The sequence below is a fragment of the Ochotona princeps genome, chromosome 12 (assembly GCF_030435755.1).
Source record: "Ochotona princeps isolate mOchPri1 chromosome 12, mOchPri1.hap1, whole genome shotgun sequence".
Lineage (NCBI taxonomy): Eukaryota > Metazoa > Chordata > Mammalia > Lagomorpha > Ochotonidae > Ochotona > Ochotona princeps.
The window spans coordinates 24,982,522-25,002,245 of record NC_080843.1 but is presented as its reverse complement, the minus strand read 5'-3'; the positions used below and the strand labels follow the sequence as shown (position 1 = coordinate 25,002,245).

At 45.8% G+C, this 19,724-nt stretch overlaps 1 protein-coding gene and 1 long non-coding RNA gene across 2 annotated transcripts in view; both read right to left on the bottom strand.

Annotated features, from left to right (window-relative positions):
• LOC131481547 (uncharacterized) overlaps nt 1-19,724 on the bottom strand; it is a 135,468-nt gene that overhangs the window by 57,213 nt on the left and 58,531 nt on the right. The gene's annotated exons all lie outside the window — the stretch shown is intronic.
• Nucleotides 12,496-14,245, bottom strand: KCTD12 (potassium channel tetramerization domain containing 12). The gene has a single exon (XM_004577419.2). It carries the CDS (start codon nt 14,024-14,026, stop codon nt 13,043-13,045), a length of 984 nt encoding a protein of 327 aa, XP_004577476.2. The 5' UTR covers nt 14,027-14,245; the 3' UTR covers nt 12,496-13,042.

Here is a 19,724-nt window from a genome sequence, read left to right as displayed (position 1 = left end):
GTGCATGCCAACTTATCTTCAGCTCTTTTTTAAGATAAGGATACTCCCTTGTGTCTGCTCTTTCATAGCTAATGATCATTGTCAGTGGATTCCCTATAGCTAAGAGAAAACTAAAGTGTTAGCCTGATGGGCATACCCCAACAACAGACTGACTGCCTGGCTTAAAAGACTGAAACAGGTTTCCCACATTCTGAAAATTGGCGAGCCATAATTCAGGCACCAACGAGGGAGATTTCATTCTAAGACCCATTTTTCTGGGCTGCAGTTGGCCACATATGCACTCCCATATGACCTCATCCTGGTTGAGGCCCTGGTCTGTCTTACACTTTCCTTCTTTTAATAAAGATTTATATATTTTATTATTCTCTATAACATATATATAGTTGGAAGAACAAATTTTTATTTGTATAAAGTGAATAAATTTTATGTTTCACAGTACAGACCTAGGAGCACAGTGATACCTCCCACCCCACCCCACCCCGGTCCACACTTCCCACCACTCTCCTCCTTCCCCAGTTCCCCTTTTTTTTCTAATTTTTACAATGGCTTGTTTTCATTTCACTTCACAATCATAGACTTGGATTCAGACACTGAAATAAAAATACTGATCTGTGCTATTTATTCTCAAATTGATTCAAACCTCTAGTTAAACTACATGATGAAAACAACATGAAACTAAGAATTTAAGCCAATGTGAGAAGGAAGCTATGTATTAAAAAGAAGAAATACAGCAACAATATATCATCACTGTTATGGGGGGGGGGGGTTGGTTTATGGTTTTTGTTTTGTTTTGTTTTTCCAATTTTAAAGTAAGACTCCAAGAACCACTGCTCCAAACTTGCACTAGCAGCTGTTTCTGACATTATTTCAGAGAAAGAACTAGCACTTGGAGCACATGTGGTCCTGAGCAGAGAAAACAAAACAACTTTCACTAGTGTAGGTCAGAGCTTCATTGCATAGGTCATTAATGCTTTAAAAGTCCTTGCAACTGTCATTAGTGTCAACTCACAACTCTTACCAGCAGAACATTTGGAACACTATACTCCAGGATTTTAAAGGAGGTCAAATTTCTTTCCCACAACTCTTAGAGGCACCTCTTAAAACTTTCCAGACAAGGTTTTCAAAACTTATACCAAATAATAGCTGCAGAGGAAAGCCACAGAGATGACTGTCAGTGAACTTGACTTCCTTCACAAAATGGAAACACTGTCAATTATTCTCATATTTAGCCATAAATTCTCATGACACTTTAGGGCAACTGCCACATATTACCTATTCAGAAACAAATACCCAAATCAGTTATGTCACCCTAATTTCTGATTTCCAAGTCATATATGATAGTCATTTTTATTTACCCAACTATACTTATGATTTGGCAAATAAATACATATATATATATATGTATAACAAGAGATTGTTGATTTGGGGTAGTGTTGTTTCTTAAAGCAAAGGAAGGAAACCGGCAAATTTAAACATAGCTCTTTTTCTCACTGATACAGAAAAAAAGATAACATAATGATACAAGCATTCTTTCATAAATAGACAAAAGGTAAGAGTCAAGGAAAAGTGAAGCCTAAGACATCATAAGACAGAAATAGCGATCAAAGTCACCAAATTGTCTAAATTCTTACTTAAACTTTTTCAAACTCCTTCCAAAACCAGGTGACTTATTTTGTTCGATGCTTTCCAAAGATGAAAGATAAAGCAAAACAAGAACATATTTCTGGGACAGGAATTAAGCCTAACTATTAAGACAATAAGGTCGAATACCAGGGCTTCTCAATTCAATACCCAGTCCTGGCTCTTGACTGCAGTGTCCTGCTAATGCAGACCCTGGTAGTATTGATGATAGATTAATCAAATCATTTGGGTATTACCACCCCCAAGGGAGACCTGGATTGGGTTTCTGGCTTCCCACTTTGGCTTGGCCTAGCCTTAGTTGTTGCAAACATTTAGGAAATAAAAAAGTGGATGGGAGCTCATTTCCAATCTCTTTTTGTCCCTCAAATAAAATGAAAACCCTCTATAAGAGATTTCCATATACAGAAAGAAGGGCTTGTTCTAACCTTAGATTCTCTTCTTCTCTTGCCAACCTGAGAGCAAAATGAAGAAAGCTTATAAAGTATGAAATAAGCTGTGAAGAACTTGAGAAGTGTCAGTTGTGGTAACAGAGATCCAGATAACTAGTGAGAGGAGTCAGCACCACTGTGCTCTTGTCTTTATCACTTTGAAAAATGGAGAAAAATGGGCCTGGCGGCGTGGCCTAGCGGCTAAAGTCCTCTCCTTGAACGCCCCGGGATCCCATATGGGCGCCAGTTCTAATCCCAGCAGCTCCACTTCCCATCCAGCTCCCTGCTTGTGGCCTGGGAAAGCAGTCAGGACGGCCCAATGCTTTGGGACCCTGCACCTGTGAGGGAGACCCGGAAGAGCTTCCAGGTTCCCGGCTTTGGATCAGCACCCACCGGCCCGTTGCGGCTCACTTGGGGAGTGAATCAACAGACGGATGGAAAATCTTCCTCTCTGTCTCTCCTCCTCTCTGTATATCCGGCTTTCCAATAAAAATGAATAAATCTTTAAAAAAAAAAAAGAAAAATGGAGAAAAACAAACATTCCTAGCAGCCAGTAAATGTGTTTAGAATAACGGGGTTGGGGGGAGGAGAGAGAATAAAACTCCAGCTATTCAAAGTGTGGAATGCCCAAAGATGCTGTTTTCTGTAATTTTCAGAATTTATAGAAGTAAAAACCATATAATTGAACGGTCGACCATTCCATTCACTACTGGAGGCAAAGGAAGCACACCCAAAATCAGAGGGCTATAACCGCAAATAAATTAGGTGTTCACTCAATGGTTATCAATGTTCAAAGTACAAGTTGGTATTTAGGACTCTTTAAGCATCTCAACAGGTACAGAATAAAGAACCTACCAAACCACTGATTAAGTCTTTCTAGACTAAGTCACTTGATGATGAGATGTAGGAATTGATGGAATTTCTCATTAAACATGGTATTTCCAATATAAACAAATCTCAATCTGGTACAACCCTGAGAGGTTCAAAACGAGAACAAAATGGAAAAAGCTCGATCTGCTTGTGGCTCGCTATGGCCTTCTAGAAGCACTGTACTCTCAGCAGTTTCCTGATTAGATCAGTTTCTCTGATTATCCAACAGCTTGTTTTAAAATATTCAATTAACTCTAAGAACTAGATCCTAAATTTTCTGTGTGTGCGTTACATAGAGAGAGGGACAGGCAGACATGTGCTGGTTGACTCCTCGAATGTCCACAATATCCAGGTCTCTGTCAGGCCCACATCAGGAACCTGGAACTTAATTGGTGTATCCCATCTGGGTGGGCAGGGACCTAAGTGTATGCCAAATCACTACCTGTTGTCTCTCAGGATCTGCATTATTAGTATAGTGAGCTGGGATTAGGAACCAGAGCTGGCAATGAAACCCAGGCACTTCAATATGGGACACAGTGGTCTTAACCCCAGTAGGCGAAACACTCATTCACAGTCCAAATCTTTCAGGGAGGAGGCTTACTGGAATCTCTTATTGCCCCTCCACAGCTATAGATTTTGGTGGCTGTTGTTGTTGGTTTGGTTTGGTTTTTATGTTGTTGCTGTTCTCTTTGTGTGGTTTGGATTTTTGGTTGTCTTTTTGGCAGGAATACTATCATTCTCTCAGTGTTTCAGCCTTCATGCTCCAGCAGCACACAGCTCTTTCCAGTTCTGGCTTTTGGTCTCCTCACTAAACTGGCCTGTGTTGAGAAGGCCACACCCCTTCCCCTTCCTGCTCCCCTTCCTCTTTTTTTTTTTTAAGATTTATTTATTTTTTTTTATTACAAAGTCAGATATACAGAGAGGAGAAGAGACAGAGAGGAAGATCTTCCATCCGATGATTCACTCCCCAAGTGAGCCGCAACAGCTGGTGCTGCGCCGATCCAAAGCCAGGAACTAGGAACTTCTTCCGGGTCTCCCACACAGGTGCAGGGTCCCAAAGCATTGGGCCATCCTCGACTGCTTTCCCAGGCCACAAGCAGGGAACTGGATGGGAAGTGGAGCTGCCGGGATTAGAACCGGTGCCCATATGGGATCCTGGCGTGTTCAAGGCAAGGACTTTAGCAGCTAGCCACATCGCCAGGCCCCTTCCGTAACTCTTCTCTCCTTGGCATCTCCTCTTCTAGCAAAATTTTGACATGAACTAAAGAAAACCTCTTTCTCAACTCCTTATTGCTCAGACTGCCACAGCACTGCATCTCCAAGATATTTTATTATTACTCACCTACCTTTCTAATCCTCAGCATTTTCGTGTCTGACAAGTCTGCTGTCATCAGATTCAGATTCAGTCTGCCACACAGTAGGTGCCATCATTTGAAAGTCCCCTCCCAAGCTCCTGTTGAAATGTTGTCACCTTTGTGACAGTGTGAAGAGATAGAACCTTGTGAGGTGATCAGGCCAGGGTGTGCTCTGCTGTCACGCCTGAAGGCAGTGGTCATCTTGGGAGTGTGTTAGTTATTATGGGACAGGCTCTGTGATCAGAATAATGAGTTTGGCACAATTTTCTCCCTCTCACATGCTTGCCTGTCCTTCTGCCACACTATGATACAACATCTGGCCCTCTCCAGATTTCAGCTCAATGCTCTTATACTTCCCAGCCTACAAAATAGAAAGCCAAAAACTTCCACTGGTAATAATGTACTCAGTCTATTGCACTCTTCCATAGAAGGTAGACAATGGACTAAAACAGTGAGTACTCATGAGATTTGGAAGGAATGTCTGAATGTTAAGTGGCTGTTTGTGGAGGAAAGTTGGTGGCAGTCAAGAATGAATAGCCTAAAGTGATCCTTTCTTAGGCCCACAGGCTGCTCATAGACTGGACAGTGGGAATACAGGTACATGTGAGCACCAGAAGGGCATTCACTCCTAGCTTTCTCACATAAGCATAGGAAAGCAAAGAATTTAAGAGATGAACATTTTCTCTAAACTATTCACCCTAAGACAAGCTCAATATACATTATTGGAAGTTGTCAATTCTCCCACCACAAAGTTCTTATTGATGAATAGGATGAACTTGTCCCTGGCATTGCACAAGTCAGTCTACCTTTTCAACATTTACAATTTCACCTTTTAAATTCATGTGAATATGTCATTCCATAAAACGAACCTAACTTCCCAGTCCACATACAAACATATCAACAAAACTGGTATTCCAGAAGGTGCTCCCATATTTGTTCCATAGCTTCCCTTACTTTTCCAACTCTTAGTCCTTTCTTTTTAAGTAGTATAGAATCCAGGAACAGTGTTGCGGTGCAGTGGGTAAAGCCGTCACCAGCAATGCTGATGTCCCTTGCAAGTGCCAGTTTGAGTCCCAGCTGCTGCACTTTCAAACTAGCTCACTACTGCACCTGAGAAAAGCAGCAGACGATGGCCTATGTTCTTGGCATACTGTTACCCACATGAGAAACTCAGAAGAAGCTCCTGGCTCCGGCCTGGCTCATCCCTGACCATTGAGCCCAGCTGGCAAGGTAAATCAGAACATGGAAACTTTCATTATTATTCAGCTCTTCCTCTCTCATTCTCTCTCTCTATGTGTGTGTGTGTGTGTGTGTAATTTTTTCAAATAAATAAATAAACCCTTAAGAAAAGGAGAAATATGGAATCCACCATAGTTCTTCTATAGTCATATACAGCAATGGCATTCCTAAGAACCTAGTTTTTGGACCTGGCGCAGTAGCCTAGTGGCTAAAGTCCTCACCTTGCACGCAGTGGAATCCCATATGAGCTCATATCCCAGCGGCCCCATTCCCATCCAGCTCCCTGCTTGTGGCCTGGGAAAGCAATCAAGGATGGCCCAAAGCACTGGGACCCTGCACCCACATGGGAGACCTGGAGGAAGTTCCTGGCTTCGCATCGGCACAGCACTGGCTATTGGAATCACTTGGGGAGTGAATCATTGGGCAGAAGATCTTCCTGTCTCTCCTCCTCTCTGTATATCTGACTTTGCAATAAAAATAAATATTAAAAAAATTTAAAAGACAAGGGAAAAAAGGGTGGCTCGTCCCCATTATGAAAATTGCAAGCAATTTCACACTAATACACCTGAAGCCTCTAGACTCATTTGGCACTCTTGACCTACAATGATGCCACTTAATCATCCTTCAACTTTACATAGTCACTAGGTATATTATGCATATTTCGAATTTCATTTCTCCCCATGATGGAAATCCATGGCCCAATACTCTTCTCTCAAAGGCAGGAAGAGGCAGGAAACAGCTGGTGTCAGTCATGCAGTCACATGGAAAGACAGTCACTACTGCATGTACTGTGTGGCTACACTGTCACGTCTAGCAGGTGAGATGGGCTAGATGCATTTCTACTTACACTCTTCCACACATAATGAAGAGGGTATAACCTCAGGAAATTTGGGAGCATCCAGAATTCATACCAACATGATCCTCATTTCTGCAAGTTTCCAATGAGTCCTATCACTTACACAGTCCCTAATGTGGAACTCCATGGCTTTAAAAAGATATTCAGAGCCAGTGTTGTGAGTAAAACTGCCTACAAGCGCCCGGCATCCCACATGGAGACTGGTTCATGTCCCAGCCACTCTACTTTGGATCCAGCTCCCTGGTAAGGGGAAAAGCAAATCGCCCAAGTGATTACAGCTGTCACCTATGTGGGACACCCAGATGAAACTCCTGGCTCCTGGTCAGACCTGGCCCTACCCTTGCCATTGCATGGTGTGAAAGACCCTTCTGTCTCTCCCCCTAATTTTTTCAAATAAAAAAATAAATCTTGGGGTCAGTGCACCAGTTCAACAGGTTAATCCTCTACCTAGAATTGTTCCTATCCCACACTGGCACTACTTCCAGTCCTGGCTGCTCCACTTCTGATCCACTTCCCTGCTTATGGCCTATGAAAGCAGTAGAGAGCAGCCCAAAGCCTTGGGACCCTCACACTCATAGAGGAGACCCAGAAGAAGTTCCTGGTTCCTAGCTTCAGATCAGCCCAGCCACAGCTGTTGCAGCTACTCAGGGAGTGAACCAGTTGATGGAAAATCTTTTTCTTTCCTTCCTTCTGTCAATATTGTTTTCCAATAAAAATAAATAAATCTTGTAAATAAAGAAATCTTTGAGAAAACAACACTATATTGAAGTGTTCCCTGTGGTAGAAAAAGTAACTTGGTGATTTAAGTTTAATAGAAGAATAATAAAGTAAGGAACAGCACATCTAGATAAAGGCATATCAGGCAAAATATCATGTAGTCATCAAGTAAAATGAGGTAGATCATTGTCACATCTTCATGCATGTTCCCAGATAAGAAAGGCTGAGGGAGGGTGAGGGTTAGAAGAAAGGTGGGGAAAAAAACAGCACATTCTAGAATTGTTTCTACATGTTATACCAAATATCTTAAAAACTAATTAAATTTTTTAAACAATTAAAGAAATGTAAAAATCAAATCAAACACGGAGCAGGTGTCATCCTGCTAAGCAGAATCATGGGGGTGTATGTGGACATCTACACTTGTACAGCATGTCTCCACAAAGAGACAATGGCAGGGAGATTTGCTTTTGACCACATTCATTCTTACATTAAATTTTTCCCCACATAAATCTTTAAAAATAAATCTTTCATTTCTATGTTCACACAGAGACTTTTAAAGCAAAAGCTACCCAGAGGAAGTACAGCCAGCAGAAAAGAGGAAGGGCGAGGCCTGGCTTGTCCTACCCAACCAGCCCACGGCTTCCTGTGCCACAGGCAGTGGGCTCAGGTTTCATACTCTCCCAATACAGCCACCAGGCACTTTCTTCAGAGGAGGGACATCAAGACCAGAGAAGCAGCAGTCCAGGCAAAAAAACGCACACACGTTCCCAGCAGTCTCCACATTCCATCTTCGTGAACTGAGCTTTCAACGAATGCTCAGCTTGCAGCCATTACTGTCTTGTCCTTACACACCTTAAGAGATCATCTCTACCTACATGCAATCCCCACAATCACTTAAGAGATATTGTCTACTTACATGCAACCCCCACATTCATGAAGCAACAGGCTGCAAAGACTGAGATCAACGGAAATAGGTGTGAAAGACTTTTCTTGCACCTTGATACCAACCATGGGTGTGTTCTGGACAGTTAACTCCAGGAAAGAACAGTTGCATGCCTTGCCCAACTGACTGATGTACTCTGTGGTGAGGTCCTCTGGTGGCAGAAAAGCATCATCAGTCCCACACCAACTCAGGAAGCATTCCCAGGATTTAAGAAGCACGGAAATGAGACCAGTGTCCAAGCCAACCCTCCCAAGGAGGCGAGTCATTAAAGGAGTGAATGTTTTATTTCTTTAGTGTTTAATAGACTACATAACAAGTCACATAATCACAGGGAGGAAACAGTATTTAGTACTTCCGATATACAACAGGTTGTGAACAGGAAAAAAAAATCTCTGGATGACTTTAGTAATTCTCAAAATTTGGGCACATCTGAAATAACTTCATCAGCATCTTAAAAAAGAAAGGTTTTTTTTCCTTCATGTTCTATTTTGTTAGAAAAGTCTAATAAGCATAGAATAATCTTTTCCTCTTCCTTCTATTTAAGAAAATGGCCCATAAATATTTTTAAACAATTTCAGAATTCCAGACAGCTCTGTAGGACTCACCTTTAGCTAGCTGCCTAGAAAAAACTCAAACAACACATAATTTGCATTTTCAAAATGAATAACCTATGTTGGATGTTGTAACCCTTTGTCAGTAAATGGTTACTAATAGCGGTCAGAAGTGATTATAAATGACCATCATTTTAATTCAATAATAGTAACAAATTTACCTACCTTTAAAGTCACAGAGACAGTTGGTAATAGTTTACATTACAATTAATGTCCACATATTCAAAACACATTTAGAATTTAAAACTTGGCTTGAAAAAAAAATCACAAAACACATAAGTGACAATTCATGGTCAACTAGTGCATCCTCCTATCATACAAGAGTACACTCTAAGATATTCTGGTTGAATTGTTACTCCACTTCAAGAGCCCAGCAAAGAATTTAAGTCCTCAAGTGTCCACCCTTTCAGATTTTTATTGCCCAAAACTGTGACAAAGAAGTTAACTTCAACATAACCTGTTTCTAAATATAAGAAAGCCTTTTTATGCAGTATAGATACTGTAAATAAGCATATTTTACTTACTATTCAAGAGACAGGCTTACAGCATGTAACAAAAGTAATTTAGCTTTTAAGTGATTTATACTAAGGGAAAAAATAGGAAAATCCAAATAAAGTGTTGATTCTATTAAGTTGATGCCATTAAGATACAATAAAAATACTCCCATTTACTATTTTAAAAACTCAAGCCAACAAACTATTTGCAAACTAGACTATAAAAAAAAGGAATTCAATCCCCCAGCCAACACTTTCCTAAATGTGCTGTAATTTACCATAGTTCATGTAGGAGTACAAAAAGTGATTTGAGTATGATTTTAACTTACCATAATTTGAAGAATACAAAATTATGAAAGCTCCACCTTGCACATAGGAAATCCCAATAAAAACTGGAATATTTGACAAGCACTGCTAGTTGTCCATTGTGTCTATTCGCATATTATGTATTTCCTCAGAGGAGCTGCAGGTTATCTTTATGGGTGTGTGAGTGTGTGTGTGTATATATGTCTAATTTCAAAGAGAACACAATTGTAGCTACTTTTTACATTATCCCTTTGCTCTCAATCCCTTTCCCCTCCAAAAAAAATGAGAATCACAATTAGCACAGTTTCAGAGGGCAAATAATGTTAAGACTCACACACCTTCAATGAATATTTTCCACAGGGTATTACTTGAAAACTCAGAGTAAGGCCCACAGTCTACACATATTAAAACATAGAGTGTGTCCAACATGGTAGCTCTTGTTTTTAACCTGTTATTTTTAATTAAAAAATCAAATGTTATAAAAAGTTCAATGTCATACTCTTGTATTTCTGAATGTCAAACGGTAACTAAAGCAACGCCTGTCACGGCATAACTCTGAGATGAATGTAGTCACAACCATCTGACAAACTGATGACATTCTCCTGTGTTACTGAAATGTCAACCCTCAGCACCCCATTTTCAAGTTCCCAGGTAATGACCAGCACCCCAGCCCACACTGAGACCTCAAGGTCGGCTTCATGGCCTAAGCACATGGATGGGAAGACATTCAATAGTTTTCACGTCAAGTTATTTTATCTCAGGGATACCACCTTCCCAATGAAACATAAGTTCCTACCCAGCCCTCACTTCAGGCATAAAAGCAGAGAGCTTTCATTTAACAACTTCGGCTTCAGAGGGAGCAGTCAGTCCCAGAAAGAGAAGTCAGCTGTCCATAATCACCAAATTCTCAGCCTTCAAAGCCACGTAAACCACACAGCTGTGCAGAACAGCACCGGCTCAGTGGGAGTGCCTGTGTACAGCTAATTGCAATCGTCTAACTCAACGTTCCAGAGAGCAAATTCTCAAGACCTGGGTGGCCCAGACAACACAGGAGAAGCTTCCCCTGACTCTTCGTGTTGTGCAGACAGGATGGAGGAATTCAGGATGATGAAGTCATGCCATCTGTTAGAGGACTCAATCTGTCCTAAAATGTTCTCAGTCCGACAGAATGCCATGGGTGTTGGAGCCACGTCCGGGATGCTCACCTCTGGCCCAGGAATGACAATTCTCAATCATCGCAGGCTTGAAACACGTGAAGTTGTAAGGCATACCCAAGCTGCACACTAAACTCAGCATATGACCAAACACCAGTTCCTGAATTTCTGAGCTTCTGCTTCCATTTCCCTCAAAACTACAGTTTTTATGTGGGGAACAACTTTGCTAAAAATGGAACTCAAAAAAAAAAAAAAAAAAAAAAAGACCAAGTCTTCCCCTTTCTCAATTAAAAAAAAAAAAAAAGCTAGTGGATTAATAATGCAGGTACTTTGCTTTTTTTTAAGTAGACACCTAATCAACACTGCATCTGTTTACAATTAATATGCCAGCCAAGAGAAAGATTGTAAGATTAGTTTTACAATCAGTTTTTTTCCCTAACACAATTTCCCAAGACCCCAAGAACAAGAATACCTGATAAATGCATCAAACCTGTTTCTTTAGAGTGCACCTCATCTGCTGCAAGTTATTAGCGGGTAGGAAATTTGATAACATTAGTAAATGAACTGAAAAACTAAATGATTCATGTAAAATGTTCATATGTGGTATATACAGATTGGAACAGATGAGTCTCAGAATAAAGCTGTTCCCATTTGAACATCTGTTACAGAGTAAGAAACAGTACAAGAGTCATTAAAAAAAATAGCACTAAACAGTGAGAAGGACTTACAAAATCCCTAAAAACATACCTCAGGAAAAAGAAAAAAGTGCTGAAACAAACAAAAGGCTGCTCTGTGGTCACAGAGTACAAGAAGGACAGCTTCAGAGCCTGAGGCAGGACAGGGGTCTGGCTCCCTTTCACTTTCTGGTGTACAAATGATATGCATGGGGGACTGATTCCATGTGCAGGGAGGGGGGGTAAGGCAACCAGTTCTCTTCCTGCTTGTAACATTTTACCTAAATCACCATTTTATTGCTCAGCTCACTTGGGAGTAGGCATTGGCCTTCACAGTAGCCATCTGCAGAGGGGCAGACCCTGCTGCTGATCCTTCCGGCAGCTCGGTACCTCCAACTTCACAGGAACTGTCTGGGGAAAGTGGCATTTTTCAGGTTTACCCAGCAGTCAATATCTACAGGCATTGAAGGAAATAAGGATTTCTTCTCTTTTTTTCCCATGAGCTCTTAAGTCTAAAAAGCCAAGAAGCAAACTTACTTTGTTCAAGTAAATATTCTAAAAACTGAGATTTACAATCACAAGGAAACAAAAGTTCAAAAACTAAAACCCTACTGGGCAACTCTTTGGTTAGGTTATATAACTATTCACAAATTCTAATTTAGGACTCAAAACAGATGAATAAACTGCCAGTTAAGAGTAGCTCCATCACTATTCTTTACCAAACAAAAAAAATGCTTTGAGTATTTGCATTTACCATTCAGTATTTCCAAACGTGCATCTATTCAACGGAATGGAAAAACTCCCAACCATCAAATAATACATGAGTTTACACCTATTCCTCTCTTCCCACCCTCTCCTACCTCCCCACCCCACCCCAAAAATCCTAGAGGTATTAACTACCACTCACTGCAAGAACAACTATCCTAAAGCCCAGGAGCAGAGCCCACTGCCCAGCCTCCTTCGTGTCACTGACACGGCCAGGACATCCCACCACCCTCATTCCCTCCGTCCCTCTTGCCCCTAAGCACTGTCTAGCCAGGGAAGGGAGAGGAGGGCTCCTGTAATAAAAGGCCGCCTCCTCCGCAGGCGGAAGGGTCCACGCTCTGCGAAGTGTCAAGACCCTGTATTGGGCAAGGAACAGAAAGGACCTTCAACGTGCCAGCGAGCTACCTGGGTCTTTTCCAAATTTCACTGACAGTCCCTGAAGTACCTCTAAGAGGGTCAGACACTGCAGTAACCTCTTAAAAAATAAACAATTCTACTCTGGGGCACTGTTAACCCAGTCGGATCCCTTACACCGCACAGGAGTCCCAAGGGATCCGGAATATCTCAAGGGCTCTACGACGCAGTGGACATGGTCCAATCAGGTTCCGAACTTGACTTCGGCCACTCCCAGGTGCACAGCGACTTGGGGCCCAGCTGGATCCAGAGGGAGGTACAAGCTGGGGGAGGGGTGGTTTGAGGCAGCGAGAAAGGAAGCACAGGATGGGTGGGGGTGTGGAGTGTCCCGGGGCCCCCTCTGCTAGAAGGAATCCAAAAACGAAGCAGCCCAGAGGATGGATTTTCAGCCGCAAATTCTGGAGTGGGTGGCGAGGGCGGCGGAAGGGTCTGGGCCAGGCACGGGACGGGAGACAAGGAAGCTGCGGGGCGAGGGGAGAGTCTGAGGGCTTCGGTTCGGGAGGAAGGGGGTGTTCCTAATCGTATCCTGGCGAGGAGTAGGGGCAAATGCCGGAGTCGCGAGACGTCCTGGGAGCTCACTCCCTGCAGAAGACGTACTCGGTGTAGCTGGTCCAGATCTTGTCCTCGCTCTGGTCGGTGCTGCCGGCAAAGGCGCAGGTGCCCGTGGAGCTGCAGGCTACCATGTGGAAGCCCGACTCGGACAGCTTGTCGAAGGCCTGCTCCAGGAAGTTGAACTTGAGGTAATAACGCGAGGTGTAGCGTTCCGGCGGCCGGTCAGGGTCCCGGCTCTCGTTCAGGGTGTCCCCGAACACCTCCTTGGCCAGCGATGTCTTGCCGCACACGGTGATGCGCGCCACCCGCCGGAACTTGGCGTCCGCCTGCGCGTCCCGCCCGATGGTATAGGAGCCGCGGTAGCCGATGGTGATGTAGCCCGAGCGCCGGCTGCCGTCCAGCGACTGGGACGGCGTGAGCAGTGGGCCCACCGCGCCCCCGGACGGGCTGCGGCTGCCCGGCTCCAGAGTGGGCGACGGTGCCCCGGCCGACGCGCCCTCCTGCTGCTCGGGCTCCGCGTAGCCCAGAGCGACCAGCTCATCGCCTAGGGAGCCCTCCTTGTGCACACCGCGCCGTGAATGTGGCGGCGGCGGCCCCGGGCCGGGCTGCTGAGGCGCGCCGAGGCGACGCACGAGCTCCGGCAGCTCGAAGTACTCAGCCTCGCGCTGCAGCCGGCTGCGCTCAGGAAAGTAATCGGGCAGCACCAGCTGCAAGTCCCGCAGGTAATCCAGGATGTAGCGGAAGAGGAAGCCGTCCCGGTCCAGAAAGAAGCGGCCTTTGCTGTCCCGGGCCAGCTCCTGAGGCTGCTGCTGCGTGAACATTCGCCAGAGCAGCGAGTCCGGCACCGACACCACAGTGCAGCGCCGGGTCACATACACCTGGCCCCCCACGTTCAGCTCCACGATATCGGGGAAGAGGGGCGGCTCGGCGGAAGACGACGAGGAGCCGCTGCCGCCTCCGCCACCTCCCCCGTTGGGTAGTCCTCGCGTGCTGTCGGCCAGAGCCATGGCCAAGAGGCGTCCCGGTTCCGGCTCCGGCTCCGGCAGGGAGCCCGACTGTGCTTAAGAGCCGCAGCCGCTTTCCACGGAGCCCCAGCCCGGGACGCTCACGCACACCTCGGCGCGGAGCCCAGTGCAGCCAGCGCACCTGTGTGCGCTCCTAGAGCTCAGGCGCCCTCCGTCCGCCTCGCCCGCGCGCTCCAGGCGAGTGCCAGGTCGCGGCCCGCGCGCCGCTTAAGTAGAGCCCGCCGCCCGGGCGCCGCGGCGCGCAGGAGGCGTGGGCGGCCGCCGAGCGGCGGAGCCGCGCTCCCCGGCGGGAGGGTGGGGCGAGCGCCTGGGATCGATTTGCATCTTAAACGCTGACGCCGCGCGGGGCGGCCCGCTCCTACCCGGCTTGCGCGCCGTCCCCCTCCCCGGCCGGCTCCCGCCCAACTTTCTCCCTCTCTGCAATCCCGGGACTGGCCGCGAGGCAAGTGGGCGCGTCTTGGGAGAAGCAGTTAGCGCTCCGATTCCCTTCCAGCCCCGGCGGGCCCCGAGGGCTCCGGCTGAGGACTCTAACTTTCCGGCGCTCCCACAACCCCGCTAGGCGAAAGGAACCTCCCGGCAGTCCCCGGAACTGGCCCGTACGAGCCGTGTAGCTGGGGCGCTGCGTTCGCCGGGTGCCTTAACTCCGCGAATTCTTAAACAAAAACCTGAAGAAGGAAGGTGCTGCCCCTGCCGGGATTGGATTCACATTGCCTCGTCGTGACCTCGAAACGAGCCACCCTGAAAGCCATAGCCTGACCTCAGGGTCCTACGCAGGGCGCTCTAGGCGGGCTCATGCCTTGGGTACGGGAATTAGTGCTTTTAGGGAACCTCCAAGTAGGAATTCCTCAGCCACTCGGGCCACTCGGGACTTGGCAGTAGAAAGGTTTGCCAATGGTGTGATGTAGCCTTCTCTGCACAATGCAGAGGCCACATTGAAAGGGGATGGGAGCGGTGTAAGACCTTGAGTTCGTGCCTGTCTTTGCAAAAGGTGCCAGAAAGCTTATGCAGCTGATTGTTGAGCCCACCTTTGTGGATCCTGCCAGAGGGCCTAGCTGCCTCCCAAGCTTCTGTCACTCCCTTCAGCTCTGACTAGATTCCCTCCAATCGCGAGGAGGGAGTTTGTAGACAGTATCTTCTAGAGCCCGTCTCGCTCAGATTACACATCAGATGGCAGACCACCTCTCTCCCGGAAGTCTTCCTTGCTTTCCCAAGTGGGTGGGGCCTCCTGGCTCCTGCCTCCATGTGCACTGCCAACTGTGATGCCCATTTATAGATATGTGCACCTGAGCACTTCAGGAAACCAAGTAGAATGAGAAGAGGACATCGGGTCACCACATGTTTGCTGGGCACTCAGTGTTTGCTGCTGAGGAGAAAAAGATCTTCCATCCACTAGCTCACCCTCCAAGTAGCCACAATGACCAGAGCTGAGCTGATCCGAGGCCAGGAGCCAGGAGCTCTTCCGGGTCTCCCACGTGGGTGCAGAGTCCCAAGGCTTTGTGCCGTCCTCAACTGCTTTCCCAGGCCACAAACAGGGAGCTGGATGGGAAGCAGGGCCGCTGGGATTAGAACCGGCGCCCATATGGGATTCTGGCACGTGCAAGGCGAGGACTTTAGCCACTATGCTATTGTGCCAGGCCTGATCTTCGTTCTTGATAATCATGTTTACCATTTTGCTTACCCGCCCAAAGAGCTTTACAGTCTCCTCACGGATAAGTGTCGTTTTCACTTCCAAGTGTCTGCTGAGCAATGATCATGCTCGCGTCAGTGTGCTGAAATAAGATCATGCCCCAAGCAGGCCTGCTTAATTGCAAGACAGATCTGGATACCAAATATACTTCCCCACTCTTTCCTTGTTCTTTGGGATAAATAATAGACGACATGAAAGTTCCCACCTCCATTGCTAAGTTTCTAGGCAATTGTGCTATTTGTTGTATCAGTGCCAGGCCTGACAAAACCAGTCTCTTCTGCATATCAAAAACACACCTTGTTTGTGTCAGATCTGAGCATATTTTTGCGTCAATACTTGGGGCGCTGTCTCAGCAAACCCCATCAGCTCTGCCTTCGACAGTGCTTGCAGACAGGATCAACAGGTCCCATCCTCTCCCTGTCTCCAGCGGGGACCAAGCCAACACCGCCTCCCTCCAGTCTGGATGATTGTATGGCTCTCCTAACTGCATCACCCTCAGCCACCTGGGCCTTGAAGCACAAGAAGAGAAAAAAGAGGGACCAAATAGGTCACTCCGCTCGACGGACGACCAGTGACTGTCCGTCTCACCAATAGCGAAAGCCCAGGTTCCTTTCATGGCCAGCAGCAGTCCAGGTGGTTGTAGCAATCCCACAAGCATCTCCTGTGGTCTCCTGGGAGCTGCGGGCACTAGCCACAAAGCCTCCTTTCTCTTTAGGGCCTCTGTCATTCCTTTTCCCTTTGTCTAAGAGACACATGGCCCATCCCAGCCCTGCCTCCAGCGGCTTCCTCACTTTGTTTAGGTGCTTCTCCAGACTTTCTGCATGCTCATTTCCCTCTCTGCCCCCATGCCAGCAGCTTCCCTTTCCCTGCATTAGGAAGTCAAGTTCTGAGAATCTGATCCACTTGCTTCATTACTACGTCCCCAGTGCTGAGAATAAACCTGGCATATGGCAGGAAATGAACAAAGCCCATTGCTCATTCATTTTTTTTCCACCAGTATCCTTCCAGGATCTGCTAGTACTAATGTTCTGGGCAGCAAAATAAATAAATAAATAAAATAACCACACACCCCATCTTGACAGCTGCAGTCTTACAGAGGAGATATAATAATATGTAGACATTTACATAAATATTAGTTTAAAAAAAAAGTCCCTGAGGAGTCCTGTGGGATGGGCCTGTAGAAGGACAATTAAACAAAAGGAGCTGGGTCAGGAAGGAGCTCAGCCTGCCTCATTGCGTCATCTCTCAGTATCATCCTATGACCCTCCAAAGCACTCTTAAAGTGATCACTTGAGTACAAACACAATGCGAGGGACACCACATGCTTATATACAAGAGTGCATGACTAATGGGCCCGGCCTCTTGACATAACATGCACAAGCAAGTCTACCACAGAGAAGTCCTCGGTATTTCCTTATGGAAACCAGGTTATACATGAGACACGTGTTAATGAATGAAGCAGTGATGATTTTTGTGTACCTCATTTCTTGCATCTTGGATGGGGAAAATATAACTGGAGGACTCCAATGCTGGGGCTCAGGGGCCTGGGTGTTTATGGGGGAGGAGGAGGCAGTCATAACTCAAGGGTCTCCAGTGTGTTAAATATGCTCGCCTGGAGGTGCTAGGAAGAGTCGTGGAAGACCACTACCATAGCGTTTAGTCTCTGTCCAGCTTCTAGTGCTAGGCACATTCACAGTTGCTGGTCCCTTTCAAGGGACTGTTTTTCTAAATAAGAAATAGTGTGCCCTTCAAATACATTGTCCCTTGATCCCAAAGTTTAGGATAATGGAAACCTCACAGGACCTAAATACTCAGCTGTATCTCCTCCCCGACCCCCTACCAGCTTTCCACCCCGCCTTGTGCCAAAGCACCAGTCCATGTCTTGCACACCACAGATTTGAGGAAAGTAAGGAAGAGTGTTGAAAGAACTAGAACATTTAAGAGGAGGAATAACAAAGGTGAAATGAAGCAAGAGCCTCTGAGGACTGAATGAGGCTGAGCTGTGTGAAAATGACATGGCAGCTGTAAAACACTATTCAAGGGCCCGACATCATGGCCTAGCGGCTAAAGTCCTCGCCTTGAACGCACCAGGATCCCATATGGGCGCCGGTTCTAATCCGGCAGCTCCACTTCCCATCCAGCTCCCTGCTTGTGGCCTGGGAAAGCAGTAGAGGACGGCCCAAAGCTTTGAGACCCTGCACCCACGTGGGAGACCCGGAAGAAGTTCCTGGTTCCCGGCTTCAGATTGGCACAGCACCGGCCATTGCGGCCACTTGGGGAGTGAATCATCAGACGGAAGATCTTCCTCTGTCTCTCCTCCTCTCTGAACATCTGACTTTGTAAAAAAAAATAAAAATAAATCTTTTTTAAAAATTTAAAAAACACTATTCCAAGTGTCAGACTCATTCGTGCCCACGACTAACCCTGGTGCCTGCCAAGCCTGCCCAGTAACTCCTGACTGAATAAATGAATGTCATGGGGAAGGAGGGGAAGAGACACAATCATAAGCTGTCCTGAATAAAAGTTGTATACGTTTGTCATCCCCCCAAAATGGCCTAAATAATCGGGTTCCTGACTTTGCTGCCGGCTATGTGGGATGCCTGGATTGAGTTCCAGGCCACAGACTTTCTCTCCTTCAGCACTGTTGGGAACATCTGGGGAGTAAACCTGCAGATGGAATCAATCTCTCTTTATATTCCTTCTCTCCTTCAAATAAATAATTAAAACAATTTTAAAAAGAGAATTGAAAAAACATTATTTGAGGGGCTAACACCGTGACATAGCAGGTTATTACTGCCTGCAGTGCTGGCATCCCATCTGGGCACTGGTGTCCTGGCTGCTCCAGTTCTGATCCAGCTCCCTGCTAATGCTCTCGGAAAAGCAGCAAAGATGGCCCAAGTGTGTGGCCCCTGCCTGGCTCCAGGCTCACCCAGCTTTCTCTCTGTATCTCTGCCTCCCTCTCTCTCTCTAGGCTCTGACTTTCCAATAAATAAATAAATCTTAAGAAAGATTTATTTATTTATTGGAAAGTCAGATATACACAGAGGAGGAAAGACAGAGAGGAAGATCTGTCCACTGATTCACTCCTCAAGTAGCCATAATGGCCATAGCTGAGCCAATCTGAAACCAGGAGCCCAGAGCCTGTTCCAGGTCTCCCACGTGGGCGCAGGGTCCCAAGGCTTTGAGCCGTCTTCAACTGCTTTCCCAGGCCACGCGCAGGAGGGAACTAGATGGGAAGCATGATCACCAGGATTAGAATTGGCATCCATATGGGGTCCTAGCACATGCAAGGCAAGGACTTTAACCACTAGGCTACCATGTCAGGTCCATAAATAAGTCTTTTTAAGAAATTGAGACATTGCCAAAATGCTAAGTCTAAAACAATGTCATGACTATTCCAATATTGCTTGATTACCCCTACTATATTCTTTTGCATTTTATAGAACCAAGTAGAGAAACAAAATTAATGATGTTGCACATTTTCAAATTGTTGTTTCCATATCCTGATAGACAATATTTGAAGCATTTCCAGGAAACAAGTAGCAATACCCAAGTAATAACAAGTGTATATTTAGTGCTTACTGTGTACCAGCCCTGTTACAGAACTATTTGTGCATTTAATTTGCTTAATTATCACCAATAATCCCATGAGGAACTAAAATGCTGACAAGTTCATTCACGTTCCCAGGCTCATGCATGCACAGCAGATAGGTGCTGGAGCTGATATTTGAACCGGGGCAGGACAGCTTTGAGATCCGTTCTTAAACATCACAATTTACAGCCTCTCACCTCTATGAGTGCCTTGCCTCCAGTAAAAAGCATGCCCTTTCACTTATCATATGTATGCTACAGAAGAAAAACCCAAGGAAAAGGGAGGATAAATAACTTGACAAGGATTAACTCAGCTCTTTGTGATGAGAGCTGAGATGGTCCTCTGAAGTCAGTGTGACTGTGCCCTAAAGTATTGTGAACCAGAAACTCAAATAGACTCTG